General features: G+C 38.2%; 1 protein-coding gene across 1 annotated transcript in view; it reads left to right on the forward strand.

Annotated features, from left to right (window-relative positions):
* VRK2 (VRK serine/threonine kinase 2) overlaps positions 1-16,050 on the forward strand; it is a gene marked incomplete at its 3' end in the record, with an annotated part of 62,024 nt that overhangs the window by 41,774 nt on the left and 4,200 nt on the right. The window contains exons 9-11 of the mRNA XM_083379596.1: positions 113-233; positions 6,912-6,970; positions 11,147-11,328. Coding sequence (XP_083235722.1) covers positions 113-233; positions 6,912-6,970; positions 11,147-11,328 — 362 coding nt within the window. The remainder of the gene's footprint in view (positions 1-112; positions 234-6,911; positions 6,971-11,146; positions 11,329-16,050) is intronic.

A 16,050-nucleotide genomic window follows, 5' to 3' on the forward strand; every position in this document is an offset into this window, starting at 1 on the left:
AGTGCGTTAAATTACTATAGTTTTTATTTTTTTTATTTTTTTAAAAGGTGGTGGTGATGGGGAAACTAGCCCAGTAATAATTTCTCTTTTCTCCTTCAAATTCCTAATTTAGCACCATCCCGAAGAGGGGACCTTGAAATCTTGGGCTACTGTATGTTGCAGTGGATGTGCAGACGTCTACCCTGGGAGCAGAATTTGAAGCATCCTGAGGCTGTGCAGGCTGCAAAAACCAAGTAAAAAAAGTGTTATTTATTTAATTACATTTTCTGCCCTAACTCTGCAAAGCAGGACAGGTTAAAAGAATGGGGTATATGTCTGTGCAGGGATCGCCTTCCTAATGAATCAATTCCTCCTCTCCCTCCTCCCCCCCCCGCTCCAAAAGGAAAATCTCATTCAGCAAATCAAAGCAAACCTAGGTTTTAGCTGTATGAAATAAAATAGATCTGTGGATGGAAAGCATTGGCCCCTAAGTTGCACTTCTGAAAGAACTGCGTATTGCTCTTATTTTAATTAATATTTGACCCACTTTTGTAAAATCCATTGGAAGGCAAGCTTATTGTTGAGGGAGTCAAATTGCTTATCTCTCCTTTTTTGTATTATTTATGGTAAAGGGCAGCAGCTGGCAACTCTAATGAAGGTGGCAGTAGAAGGTTCTGCTAAGCTGCCAGGAGGATAACAGATTTGACTTGTTTTGAGAAAAAGCACAAGTTTTTTTGCAGTTGTCACTCTACCAACAAGCGTATGTGGGCCAGACTGTGACCAGATAACAGCAATGCATTCCTAGTCACTGGAAGGAACCCATGTATGGTTGTGTTTGTGTTTGTGTTACACTCCAGATTTAATCCCCAGTGAATGAACTTTTCTTAAACAATCACAGCCTAGAGAACTCCTTTAATATCATAAGGTTGATAATGATAGTCTAATTTTGCTGCAAAGGTGCTCTATGTATTCACCTACACTTGGATCCCATTTGTTCTCCAATGAATATATTCTTACGAAGCTTTTGAAACTTTCAAGGATGGGGGTCACATGCTGTCACAATAATATTGTGAGATGGCTAATTCTGAGAATCCCATTGCTTAAGTCTGTCCACCCTAACTCCCATCCGTTTTCCGCTACTCTGTAGTGCATACCTCTTTCATTTAAATAGATGAAACCAGGCTGTACAGCAGTGTTTCTATCCTACTATTTTGAATCTTGGTGTTTTGAATTTTTAAAATACAAACTAAGCTCTGGAATATAATACTCCAGCAGCGTCTCATTGAATACAACTGGACAATTATTAATTACAACTACAGTATTCTATTTATTTGAGAGACTTTGTATAATTATTACACATGTTTGCATGTGGCATTGATTAACTATTGGATAATAAAAAGGTTGTTGATAAGTTGTAAGTTTTATTTTTAAGGTCTTGATACCTTGCTTTTTAATGCAATGTTATTGTTCCCGTTTATTCCATTCTTTTTAAAGGCTATTTTCAGAAAGGCCATTCATAAGTGTGAAAAACAAAATGAAATTGGAATTCCACCTGCTTCCTTCCCTGAAAGCATGTAATTAGCCCCAGCAAAATGGAACCTATGTGGCAGCCTCTCTGCCCTTACTGTGGGACCTGAGTAAGTGAATTATTGTGCCCCACACAGCCAGTTTCTTGTCTTATAATATACCAGCTATGCTGCAGTGGAGGGTTACAAGTGGCCAAGGGAGCAAACTTTTAAATAGGGCAAGTCACAACAGAGGTACACAATAGGGAGGGCTTGCTCTGAAGAAATCAATCTGCACATTCAGTTTGGCACTGGCTCTCTGCAGAGACAGGGAGGGAGGTTAGTCTGCAGGCTGCAGATAATACAGATTGTATCTGTAAATGTTGACTTTGTACAGTATTGTTTAATATTTTCACATTTAGAACTCTTGATCACTACAATTCCCCACTACCTACCTCTTAATGCAATTCAGTATTCAGTCAATGTAATCCTTAAAAAATATTAATTCTACACTCAATAGTTTACCCCACGACAGGATGGTATATCTCTTTCCTAACAGTCCCTTTACCTTATATGCACACCTATACGCTCTTCAGGATTCTTGATATTTTACTAAAAAGATTTAAACATCATTTCCAATATTTATCTTACTAATGTGGATAGAAGAACAAATTGTAGACCCGTGCTTTGAAGGCCCAGATTTGGTTATTCTCAAGTTAAGTACTTGTGTAGTTATGAGTTCTGCATTAAGTTGTTATCTGATTAATTAGCACGCTTGGTGTGAGGCAACATTATATAAATTAACTAGCTTAATGCAGAGAAAATGTTTTGTAAATAATTATTTCATTGCATATCTCTTTGGCTCCTTTCAATTCTTATATGAAACATCTTTATATTTATTAGAAGGGTAAGTTCTATGTCAGATAATAATAATAATAATAATAATAATAATAATAATAATAATAATAATAATAATAAGAATAATAATAATAATAATAATAATAATAATAATAATAATAAGAAGAAGAAGAAGAAGAAGAAGAAGAAGAAGAAGAAGAAGAAGAAAAAGAAGAAGAAGAAGAAGAAGAAGAAGAAGAAGAAGAAGAAGTTGGAAGGGACCTTGGAGGTCATCTAGTCCAACCCCCTGCTCAGGCAGGAAACCCTATACCATTTCAGACAAATGGCTTCCAGTCTCTTCTTAAAAACTTCCAGTGTTGGAGCATTCACCACTTCTGGAGGCAGGTTGTTCCACTGATTAATTGTTCTAACTGTCAGGAAATTTCTCCTTAGTTCTAGGTTGCTTCTCCCTTTGGTTAGTTTCCATCCATTGCTTCTTGTCCTGCTTTCAGGTGCTTTGGAGAATAGCTTGGCTCCCTCTTCTTTGTGGCAGCCCCTGAGATATTGGAACACTGCTATCATGTCACCCCTCACCCTTCTCTTCATTAAACTATACATACCCAATTCCAGCAACCGTTCCCTATATGTTTTAGCCTCCAGTCCCCCAATCATCTTTGTTGCTCTTCTCTGTACTCTTTCTAGAGTCTCGACATGTAGTGATAAGATGTAGTGTTAAGCCAAATGACTATATTGGTTATTTGACAACTCAAGTAATAGGATTTGGGGCAAAAGGAATGAAGAAGACATCTGCTGGAGAATTTGTGAAGCTAAAGTTGTCTGGAGTTAAGCCAGCTTTTTGCCAAACAGGGCTTTGGATTCCAGCAGGCATTAGTCTTTCTGGAATGAAAGGAATTATTAGCTAAAACAACAGGAGGACCCCAGATTTAGTACAGGCAAGCTAATCTGTTTCACTTAAATTATTAGTGCTACAGATAGTCCTTTAAGAGTGACAATTGGGATTAGTATTGCCTTAAGCAACATAATTATATAATGTGATGCCATGCAAACACACCATTTAGCAACAGCAGTTTTAGTTGCTGCTGCTAAGCAAAAAGTGTGCAAGTTGTTAAGTGAGAACCTCATATACCGCTTCCTGCTGGCTTCCCCATTGTGGGAAACATCGGAACATTGGAAATTACAATCATGTGATTGGAAGCCAGACACTGAGTGTCCAGATCACCATCACATGATTTCAGGGAGGCTGCGAGGGCCAGAACTGAGCATCAATCATAAGTACCACTTGTTTAGCACTGTCACAAATTCCACAAGTGATGGTTAAACATCTGTACTTGGAAAGAAGCAGCTCCTCATATTTTGGCACAACATAGATCACACAATGAGGCCTAAGCATAATGTGAAACATAGATTTTTAAAACAATTAAACAAAAATAGGCTGAATGTCTGTACAGGTCCTTGACTTACAACCACAATTGAGCTCAAAATTTCTTTTGCTAGGTGAAACATTAAGATAATTTTGCCCCCTTTTACAACCTTTCTTGCCACTGTTGTTAAGTGAATCACTGCAGTGGTTAAACTAGTAGCACGATTGTTAAATGAATCTGGCTTCCCCATTGACTTTGCTTGTCAGTGGACGGAGCAGGCAGGTCTCAATCCCAACGTCTAGCCTGGGATCCGGGGCAGCTCCTTCGTGTTAGTCAGACTGCCTGCTAGCTAAGCACTCAGAGCTGGCAGCCTGGCAAGCGAGTCTGACTGCATACCACGGCTGAGGTGCTGCTAAAAAGGCCACCCCCATTTCTCTTCTGCCACTTGCCCTTCCCAGGACAGCCTCGCTCACGCTCTCGCTTGCCTCCTGCAGATGAGGCATCCCCACTGCGGGAGATGGAGGAGCCCCGCTGGGCGGAGGCACTGTCGAAGAAGCATGACCCGGGCAAGGGGGAGCAAGGGAAAGGCAAGAGGGCTGGGGAGGGAGCAGCTTGTTTCTCCCTCCCTCCCTCCCTCCCTTGCTGTGTCTCCGCCACCAATGTAAGCCCTGCATGTGGGGAAAAACCCAGCAATGGGGACTAATTGTTTACCTCTTCCGGGCGATGGGAGAGGAGCGGGCTGATTGCCTTGCATGCCTTCCCGGCCAGCGGGGCCAATGGTAGCACTGGCTAGGGATCGCAGGGGCTGAGCTCCCTCGGGGCTGCAGTTTGTGGGAGGTCTGGCCTGCTCAGTGGAGGGTCCGGCGGGCTGCTCCCAGGGGGGATCCTGGGGCTGCCCTGCATGGCTCCCCGGCCACGTGTGCCTCACATGGGGCCAGCCCGGGAAAGGGACTTCCTGGCTGGGCTTCTCCCAGGGTGCAGGGCACCCGAGCGCAGGGCAAATCTGAAGCCCTGAGAAAGAGAGGGGAAGCAAAGCACGAGTGCCTCTCTCTCTCTCTCTCTCTTTCTCTCTCTCTCTCTCTCTGCAAATGGCAGAAAGGATTGGAGCCGCAATAGAAGGTGAAAGAGCTGCATGCAGCTCCAGAGCTGTGGGTTACCGTGATCTAGAGAATATTCTGCAACACTTTTTAATCAACGTGTAACAAAAGCTTTATCTCTAATGCTTTTTCCCCCATGCTTTTAAATACTATTTGGTAGCCCTGTCTGGACATATGCTTGTTAGTGATAGGTTGGAGAAGGTAGCATGCTGTGCTAACACCTTTATCCAAACATGACCAATCAAATAATCCAGAAAATCTTGGGCTAATATCCCAAAGATGCTTTTTCACGAGACAACTGGACTTTCTGTTTTTCTTTGAAGACCTTTTACTTCTCATCCAAGAAGCTTCTTCAGCTTCTGAACTGAAGAAGCCTCTGAGCTGAAGAAGCTTGTTCGATGAGTAAATTTAGTGATATTGTTTGTTTGTTTTTACTGTAGGACAGAACTTCCTATCAAAGCTATACTTAATTAATGGCCACTCTTGCTTTCAAAGAATGCAGCTCCTATAGACAATAGAAGTACTCTTAGAAACTGTTTCTGCTGTTGAATCATCCTCATATTAAAGAAATGATAACTTTAAAATGTTGAATTACAAAAGGTGGGGATTTTTTTGCATTTCCAAAACTACCAAAAAACAAAGATTCATAAGAGCATTTAAACTGTGAAACTGATTACTATGAAAGGTGGTGAACTCTCTTTTGCTTGATGTGCTGAAGCAGAGGCTGGTCACCCTCTGCCATGAATTCTTTCTTTTGGATTCCTGCCTTTAGGGCATAATGGAACTGACAGTGATCTAGACCAGTGATTAGTACAGTACATTCTAGTAGTAAAGGCTATAATGTGTTCATGCTGGGCTACTGAATTTGGGGACCCGGTGGCTCAGTGGGTTAAGACGCTGAGCTTGTCAATCAAATGGTCGGCAGTTTGGCGGGTCGAATCCCGAGTGCCGCGTAGCAAGAGTGAGCGCCTGTTACTCGTCCCAGCTTCTGCCAAACTAGCAGTTTGAAAGCACGTAAAAATGCAAGTAGAAAAATAGGGACCACTACGGTGGGAAGGTAACAGCGCTCCGTGCGCCTTTGGCGTCTAGTCATGCCAGCCACATGACCATGGAGACGTCCTCGGACAAGCGCTGGCTCTTCGGCTTTGAAATGGAGATGAGCACCGGCCCCTAGAGTCGGAAATGACTAGCACGCATGTGCGGGGGAACCTTTATCTTTACCTTTTTTACTGAATTTGTGTATGGGTGTGTGTGTGTGGATTGTTGTTCTATAAGCCTGTATAAGCAAGCAATTGACACACATATTGACTTCAGACCAGCTTCTGAATAGTATGTAATTTGCTAATGATGTCAGGATAGGTGGTGAAAGCCTCTGGAGGCTTCCTAATGGGAAAAAAAGCTGAAATGTTAGAACCTTTGAGGTCCATTTTTTGTCTATAAATATTTTAATTTTCCTCTGTTAAAAGTAATCTTTTAGAGAAGATTTGAAGGTTGTGATAAGCACATATCCCAAGGTTTTCTCAGTCCTTACCTTGTAGAGATAATTTAAAAGGTAGAAGAAGCAGATTCATAGGTAAGCATCATCTTTTCTATAGCATTCTCTGATATAGAAAAGAATGTTCAGTTTAACTTATAAATTCATTAAGCAAGAAACTCTCTTAATTTGGTGCAGTTTTGAAATTAACATGGATTGGTGTTCCATATACTTACTTGGGGATAAGCCTCACTGAACTGAATAGGCATAAATAAGAATAGCCAATTTATCAAATACTATCAGTGTATAGAATCTACTTGTGAGCAACAAGGATGAATCAGTGAACTCTTTAAAATGTGGCTATTAATCTATAGTCTAATAGGAAAGAAAGCAAATTTATCCTGGGATGAATTTCTTCTCTTACAGTTACAAAAAAATTGGCGGGAGCTCTTGTGAATTTATTTTCTTAGCCATAATTCTGTGTAGTCTAATAGCTGTCTGTAAAGAGTTAATACAGAAGAGAGGGAGATTTACTAATTATTCTTGGTTCCCAAAGAGAAAAGAACTTGTTAATTTCCAAAGGGAGGATTACCATTTTGCCCCCAATCTCACAAGTGGCTCATTCTTATGGTTCTAGGCTGCTTGATGAACTGCCAGATTCAGTAACAAGGTGGGCTCCTGCAGGAGAAAACTGTGGTAAGTGTAAACACATGTGAGCATTATTATATTTCTCCCTGGAGGATGGCCACTCAAATTGCCTGGTTTATGACTCCAAATGGTCAATATTTCTATTTCAAACTTGGCTTGAAAATGCTGAAAGGTGTACCTTCACAGTGGTAGAGGAAAAAGGGACACACTTCTCTTTCCTTGAAGCTTATCAAGCTATGGGCCTGGTCAAAATCTTTTCCCCTTACTTTCCTGCTTCTGCCTTTCGCTGGGCACAGCATACTGCAATGCCTTCTAGAGTTACTTTGAATGAAAAGAATCTTCCATAAAAGTGAACTACCCTTTAACCTTTGCCACTTACCAGTCATCTGAGCTTGTTATGGTGTTTTGCTAAAAGAGAAAAAAAGTGATGTGTGCTTTATAGATATGCTATAGGGATGCTTCTTCCAGTGAGAGAGAAAGGAATAGTTGGCTAATGTTATTTTTTGTAAAACACCCAAATCCCACAATAAGTGGCTGATGTTGGTTTTGAAAGGAAGTTAGAAACGAGTAGATGCTGAATACTACAGGTACTTTTGTCTTGCTAAATACTGTGCTGCTGCTAGGTTGCTATCTTGCTTGTGTTTGTTCAATTTAACTTGCTCTATGATTCTGAGATAAAATGTTCACACAAGAAGCCAAAATGCAGTAATTGTATAGTATATACCAGCACACTGGTTCAGCTTGATGAAACCCAAATTATTTTGTTAAAAGACATTTAAAGCTTACTGGAAAGAATGTTTCTGCAAAATATATGTAGCTGCCAAATGTATATGCTGTTTAAGAGCACTTTTTAAATTTCCTAATGATTACCAACATGGAATTTGCCTTTTTTCATAGCAGTTGAATACTTGTTCAGTATTGATACTGAACCTCCATCACAATCACAGAATAAATTCCAATCACCTGGCTGAAAGCCTATCAACCTACATGTGATAATGGGTTGTTTTTTGGTCCCCATAATTGTACAGTGAATAGCATGTCTACTTACTTAAAAGTTATTTGTTAATGCACTTTCTTAATGCAGTATTAAAATGTTAAATAAATCACTATGAGTACATATGCTATTTTAATGCAAATTCCCCTTGCTGGAAACTCTTGAGTAATCTGTTTTAAGTGGCTTGAATTATTTGGTGTAATCAGAAAAATTAGCCACCTCCGGATTATGAACAGCAGTGGTATCAGTACTAGGTAATTCAAGTAAACAAAGTCTATTGCAGTCTCCTTCAGAAGAGACTTGTTGACACTTTTAGAAGAACCCTGAACCTAGTGGGATTGTTTCTATAAAAACAACATTCCTCAGCAAGGTTTGTCCTACTGGCTTGATACTGTAAATTTTGCTAATGCTTCTAATAACCACCTGCTGCCGGCGTCAACTCCCCTCCGCCCTGTGCGTTCCCACAGAGAGGGCCTCCTCAGGGTGCCTCCGGTCAGGGAATGCCGACTGGTGGCCCCCAGGGGGAGGGCCTTCTCTGTGGGCGCTCCGGCATTATGGAATCAACTGCCGGTGGAGCTCCGGATGTCATCAGACCTCCGAACCTTCCGTCGCGGCCTGAAGACCCACTTATTTGAATTAGCTGGTCTGGCCTGATGGGGGAATATGGGTTTTTAAATTGTTGTTCTTAGTATTGTACTATTGTTTTTTAACTGGGCATTGGTTTAATCTTTTTTTAACTTTTGTATTGTTATTTATATATGCCCTGTGAACCGCCCTGAGTCCCTAGGGAGAAGGGCGGTATACAAATTAAATAAAACCTAAAACCTAAACCTAATAGTTCACTTGAAACAAATAATAAACTAAGCAGCCTATCACTTCTTAGGTTGCTCCCTAAAACCATTAACTATTGTACTTTCCCTGGATTAAAGATGAATTTTCCTGTACTACTTTTTCTAATACAGAGGTTGATTTAAGGACATGTAATACTGTTAAGAGACCAGCATTTATACATTTTGACTTCTCTGTGGCTGAATACCATCTGGTCCTGCCAACTGAATTTCAAGGAAATATTTATGTTACTATTTCAGAGTTTCTATGTGTATTCAAATATGAATATTGTCATACATATCCAGTAGTAAGGATAATTCATTTAGTTTCTCTGCACTGTCTTGATATTTTTTGTATGTCCCTATCTCCTTTACTACCCAACCGTTTATAAATTCATTAGAAGATATTTCTATAATTTTAATAATTAATGCTTTTAGCCCAAATTGCCCACAATTATTGTACTATGTTGTTTGTTGTAACCCATATTACGTCTTCTTTTTTATAAAGGGTTTTTTTTTACCAGTAGCTTGTTTGACACTTCACAGAAACTGCTTTGGTGTTTTTTTGGGACTTGACAATATTATCTAAGTTGTGTAGCTGGATTTCTGGTTATGAGTCTGAACAACTGCAAGCATTCTGGAGAGATGGTGTCCTTTCATTTTTTTTTCTTTTTGACAAGTTTCTTACATTAGACTTTCCTATTTTCATTTCATTCTAAGTTACTTTTGCTGACAAACCCCTGCTTCCATCTTATGAAATAAAAGGATTAAAATGTCCTCAGATTGATCCCGTTTTTGATGACTAGGCAGTTTTTTCTACAATATTGATTTAATTTCTCATTGTCTTCTTTTAGGATATTCTGTGACTTCCAATAGGTCTGAAATTTTCTGGTAGTCTTCTCTCCAAGCATTAAACAGGGCTGAGGCTACATAACCTTTTTAGCCCAGGAAGATTGGTCATGTTCTGCTGTTGGCTGAGACTTCATTTCAGCTTTTGAGTGCCATTAGGCCTTATAGCTATCTCCCCTTTGTTCAATGAATAACTGTACTAAGACAATTGTTTTGGATATCCTCTTTATTATATGTGGAATGCACATTTAGACATTATGTCTTGGTGGAGCAGTGGGCTAATGCCTCCTTAAGTAACACCAGCTGCCTGCAATTAGTGCAGATTCAAGTCCCACCAGGCTCAAGGTTGACTCAGCCTTTCATCCTTCCGAGGTAGGTAAAATGAGGACCCAGATTGTTGGGGGCAATAAGCTGACTTCGTAATAATGCCACTTGGGGGGCCCCCGAAAGCCCTAATAAGCAGGCATATACATAGAATGAAGGCTATTGCTAAGCACATTGATTTGTGCTTAGATTGTAAGCCGCCCTGAGTCTTCGGAGAAGGGCGGGATATAAATGGGATTAAAATAAATTAAAATAAATAAATGTCTGAACATTACTAAATTGTTTCCACTCTACATAAAATACTTAGGATTTTTTAATGTATCATTCAAATAAAGCAACATTTTGGTGGTTATATTGAAAAGATTTGCAATATAACCCTGAGTTCCAATCCACTTTTGGAACTTGTTTTAAGGTGAAACCCCACCACCACCATGCTACTGGTGTAATTGCAGCCACATAATTGCATTTTTGAATGTTAACACTACACAAATGCAGGGAAGCCAGGAGATCATAAGGCAAGTTATAAGAAGACAGAGATAGCATGGACTGTACCTTGAATCAAATAGCCTTGGTGCAAATTGTGAATGTTTATTTTTCTTTACACTGATGAATCACTATATGCTTGTCTCCAGTTCTTCGTGGGCTAGGTTAAGATACTAAGTAAAGGGTTTGCTCATATGTGCTCACTTTAAAGTGAGCTTTAAAGGTATACATATGAGTTTTCTATCCCTACCCTATCTTCTTTTTTTCAGATGTATCCTAGAGTAAACTCTGGAGTTCAGTACTACTATCCCTATGATCTCAAGTTATTTGTACTTCATATTTAAATACAGTATGTTCATGTTATATGGTATGGCATAAAATAAACTGGTGTGTATTTATTTGCAATCTTGTAGAAACACCAACTTTTTCAGATACTTATTCCAAACAGTAACTACATTAAGTTAATGCTCATCTGTTTAATTGGTCAGTAGAATGAACTTAAGTGGCCCATGACGTAACCGATGGTTATAGTTTGCATTATTTCTGTAAATTCTGTGAAAATGCCTGATAAAATATGTGTATTTGGTATAATGGAAAAATCTATAGTTGTCACAGACATTTGATTAGCCAATGTTGAAAGTAGGAATGAAGGTCTAGAGAGATACATGACTTAATGTAGTAAATACTTGTATGGTTAAAATTAGATAATTGGTGGGAGTTAACTGATCTGTTATGTTTTTTTTCCAGGTGAAATAGCCAACTTTTTAAAAAATGTCTCTAATTTAGCATATGATGAAAAACCCCAATATGAAATATTGAGGAAAATCCTTTTGAATGGCCTGGAACAAAAAGGAATTTGTTACAAGGAGACACTGGATTTAACCTCTGTTCAAACCTCTCTAAATGAATGCACAATTCACCACAGAAAAGTAAGTAATGAAACAATAAAGGTCAAGTCTAAATAAATATGAGGTAACAATACATCTTGTAAGAACTGGTTAACTTTAAATCACATTTAATATTTGGGGAAATTAAATTTGTAGGTGTGTATGTGTCTTTTTCAAATTATTCCTTTTAATTGCTGAATTGAAAATGTGATAACTTTTGAGGGAAATAGAAGAAAAAATAATAGATGAGGTGAGGATCAAAGAGATCGCTGGTATGTCCTTAGCAGCTAATGGAATCTGACTCAAAAGCTAGTTGGACCAGTTAGTACATAGATTGAAGACCTCCATGAAATATCGAAATAGACTAGACTGGGAAAGAAAAAGGCAGTAACCAATCTTGCTTTCAGAGGAACTGCATCAATATTTCCAAGAAGCCGTTCAGTACTAAGCTTGCTTTACAGGAGATTTCACCTTGGAAGAGCTTCAGATTATTGCTAGGGAGAGATTAAAATGGCGAGCATTTGTTAATCATCACTTGGAGTAAAAATTGACTGTGGCATCTAAGTAAACTGCAAAGTAAATTATATTACATGTTTAAGTATTAAAGTTGTTTCTGATTTAAGGTGTGGAGCAAGCATTGCTCAATGTTAAAAGTGCTAAATCTTCAGATTAGATAATCTAGCATATTATGAAACGTTGACATTTTCTTGGATAGGTTCCAAAGAAGAATGTTACAGTGAAGTTGGGGGATATTATCTTTCTTGGAGCAGATATGTTTAATTTCATTTTCTTTCTGCACAATATAATTTGTGTTCTGTGGTATTTGTGAATCATCATGAATGCTGGCAACGTCTCCCAGACCATATTTAAAGCAGTTGCTTTTTATTGCTCCATCTATTAGCACCAACCTCAAGATTTTATTTTTTGGGCAGATTTTCATTCTTGCCTTCCAAAAGGTCTATACTTGGATTACAATATGTGTCTCAATATAAATTGTGATACCATAGTGCTTATTTTTGTTATTGGAAACTTATAATAACACCAATAGTAGTAACAGAATAACAAATCTTTATTATTAATTTTGGATTAATATGATTAACACTTCCCAGCCCCAATTAAAAACATGGCATGGTTCGTCTCTTGCCATATGGATAAGTCTGAAGTCTTTGTTGATGAGTATTCATTAAGGCAAGGTCAAGATGTCATTCAGTTTTAATATCCCTAGTGAACTTTGGACTGTCAAAAACATGTTAGTCAAAAAATGTGGGATGAAAACTAAAGTGACTGATCGGCTGTAAGATAAATGGTGATCCAAATCTTAGTGCACAGATGGTTTTGATTTTGCTGAGTTTTGTAGCTGTTGCAACTGAAGACATAAAATAGCAGCCTAGTCATAAATTAGCTCTTTGGAAGCCAAACCTTGGCACCAAAGCTTTACAACCTTCAATTAGTAGCAAAAGAAGTATTTGAATGGCTCTAGTATTGACATCGGTAGGTCTGCATAGTAATCATTCCTAATAGAAGAGAATCTCTGTTTGAGGGGCTTTTGCATGGCTAATTAACTACCACCGAGAATATGTAATTTTTTCATGATCTCCCGATTGTCACCTTTCTCTCATGATACAATTACATTTTATTGTAGCAAGTGCCTTTGGAAACCCAATTGTCAACACTATTTACGTTGTGCAGAAAAGCAGAACAAAAGTTCATGTTTAATAAAAAGCCACTGGATTTTGATCTTGGTAATTGCCAAGACTTTTTTTTTCTCAGAGTTTTATAGACTTTGGTGTTTTTTTTTCATTACTTTTTCCACAAAGCAAAAAGCCATTTCCTTGCTGCTGTGGTTGCCATTTAATCTAAATTAATTGGAGCAGCTTCTTTTTGTATCTATGATTGGTACAATTTTCTAAAGTTAATTGAAATATGCACATTTTTAATTAAGAGATCTGCTTTTTGACAAAGTTCCTTCTCTCATCTGTAAACACAGATCTAAGTTATAGTAACTTATTCTATTAAAGCTATAGCAATAACCTTAATAATTCTACATTAAAAGCTCCTCTTGGACATAATCCTCTGAAGCAAGGGTCCAAGGATTTATAGGAGCTCCTCAGAAAACAAAGCAGACTTCCATTTTCAGATTCAGCCTCCTGCCTCCACATTTTCCTCCAAGCTTTTCAAATTTGGGAAATCTAAGTTATAAAATGCCAGAAGATTCATAAGTCTTATCAGTTTGGAGAATATGTATGTATGTATGCATGTGTATACACACACACAAAGTATAGAAAAATAATTACTAAGAGTCACTTAGATAGTGAAATTGGCATTGTATAAACTTGTTTAATTAATAATAAAAATAAATAAAGTGGTGGATTAGGCTGGGAACAAGGAGTAAAATTCTAGCCAGAGGTTGGTCTGCAGAGGGGATTTTTTTTTAACTGCTTGTTGTATGTCACAATACACCTGCTTTTAAAGCTGTATTTTGTTTCAATTGTGCTTTTGCCATGCAGGATTGCAGTGGTGCGGGGAAGTTTCAGAGGAACAAAATGTCATTTGTTGCTATTATTTGCAAAAATAATTTTATTATTATTATTGTGTTTATCATGCGTGTACGTGTGAGGAGGTACAACATATGTTCTATGCTGGTATAAGGAAGGCAGTAAAACTAAAGGTGAGGATGGTGGTGCAGAAAATTAACAGCACCACTTATCCCAGCTGTAATACCTGTATGATTTCAATATAGGAATGGATTACAGAATTATGTTTTGCATTGATTAATCTGAAAATGGAAAAAAAACTTACTTTTTGAGGGTTAGTTTACTGTCTCAGGTTACAGTATTGGTGTCATGGTTCCAATAGATGAGACCAACAAACAGAACTCCAAGGCTTTAAGAACTTGTTTATTGGCTACAAAGTATTGGCACGGTCAAAAGTGAAACCAAGACAGACTTCCCTCCAAAAAGTTACAGTATTACAAAGTTAAAACTTCCCACCCCAGTACTGTGCAATCAACTATGTTCCCCAATAGAATAATTTGGTGGGTTTTCTAACATTAGGCTTAGCCCCCAATCTAACGAACAGAAATGACCTTGGTTCCCACAGGACAGAGAATTATTTAGGCTAGCACAAAAATGCCACCACTTTCCTCCCACTCTGGTGGCAACCGAAAACAAGCCAAAATGGCATCATTCAGGTTCGTTGCAGAGTTGATAATTGGCATCACGCAAATCTTGATATGAAAATGGGAGTTTGAATTTGTTTGCTGTTTGCAAGTACATATAAAGCTCCTAACCAAAAAATCTCAATTGTCACAGCTTCTGTTACTATATGTTGCTAAAAACAAATCTGGTTTTATAGAAAGCTTCCCACTAATTCCAAATTTGATATGTGGGGTCCATTCTTAGTCACTTTTTACAATTGCTTCAGAACTCTCTCTTAAAATAGAGGATATCTGCAATTCAGATTTGGGATTGAAGTAGGACAAATCACCTACCATATATGACAATTTTGTACCAGGTGTAATTTACAAGTTTTAATACTTATTTATAGCTAGGTATATCATATACAGTAGCAAATACAGTATAATTCATTTTGTCCTCCTGTCTATTACAAAAAGATGGAAGAGGATGCTTCATATTCCAAATATGGAGCTAGCAGAAGCACAGATTTAATAATATTGGCAAGAGTTTCTAAAAATGAATATTCCTTTAATTTTTATGTATGTCTGGTGTTTGTCATAATACAGTAAATCCTTGATTAAACAAATAAAGACAAGAAGGATTGCTTCAAAGCTGAATGTTTGCTAAATGAATTAGATTTTTCTAGCCTAGAAACACTTGTATGAAAGAAAAACATATTTACTGATAGCAGTGAATTATTGCCTTAAGTCATCCAATTTTAACAAAACTCAGATTCTGTATGTCCACAAAACAGTTACATTAAAATTAGGCTTGTATCAGTGTGGTGATAAATAAAAGGATTTATACCTACTTAGATAATTTTAAGATCTCTGGCTTGGATATCTTTTTGTTAAAGGCTGGAATAAAAAAGAACATGTACTCATGGCCCAATTAAAGCAACCCTATTTTCCTGGTATTTGGAACAAAATTTTAAATCTATTTTGTAAAAATATTTTTAAAGAATTGGAGATGAAAAATCTTTGCCCATTCTCTTGAAATAATTCACAACTTCTGCCTTTTGAGTGGAATACTGGAATTGGACATGCACATTTGAGTGTGTGCTTAAGCCAGTGCATTTTATTCGATAGTTGCCAGTGCATCCTACTTTATAAATCTTATTCTAAACATAGGTATAAGGGACGTGGTGGCTCAGTGGGTTAGGACACTGAGCTTGTCAATCAGGTCGGCAGTTTGATGGGTCGAATCCCGAGTGCCGCGTAACAGAGTGAGCGCCTGTTACTCGTCCCAGCTTCTGCCAACCTAGCAGTTCAAAAGCACGTAAAAATGCAAGTAGAAAAATAGGGACCACTACGGTGGGAAGGTAACAGCGTTCTGTGCGCCTTTGGCGTCTAGTCATGCTTGCCATATGACCACGGAGACGTCCTCGGACAAGCGCTGGCTCTTCAGCTTTGAAACGGGAGATGAGCACCGGCTCCTAGGGTCGGAAACGACTAGCACGCATGTGTGGGGGAACCTTTACCTTTAAACATAGGTATAATTTGCTAATCTTTCCCATTCCTTTTGCTGTTACTTCTCTCTTCTAGGCTACACAGCACAAATGCATTTTGTAGCTGTTCAGATTTCAATT

The sequence above is a fragment of the Vipera ursinii genome (genome assembly GCF_947247035.1).
Source record: "Vipera ursinii genome assembly, chromosome: 1".
Lineage (NCBI taxonomy): Eukaryota > Metazoa > Chordata > Lepidosauria > Squamata > Viperidae > Vipera > Vipera ursinii.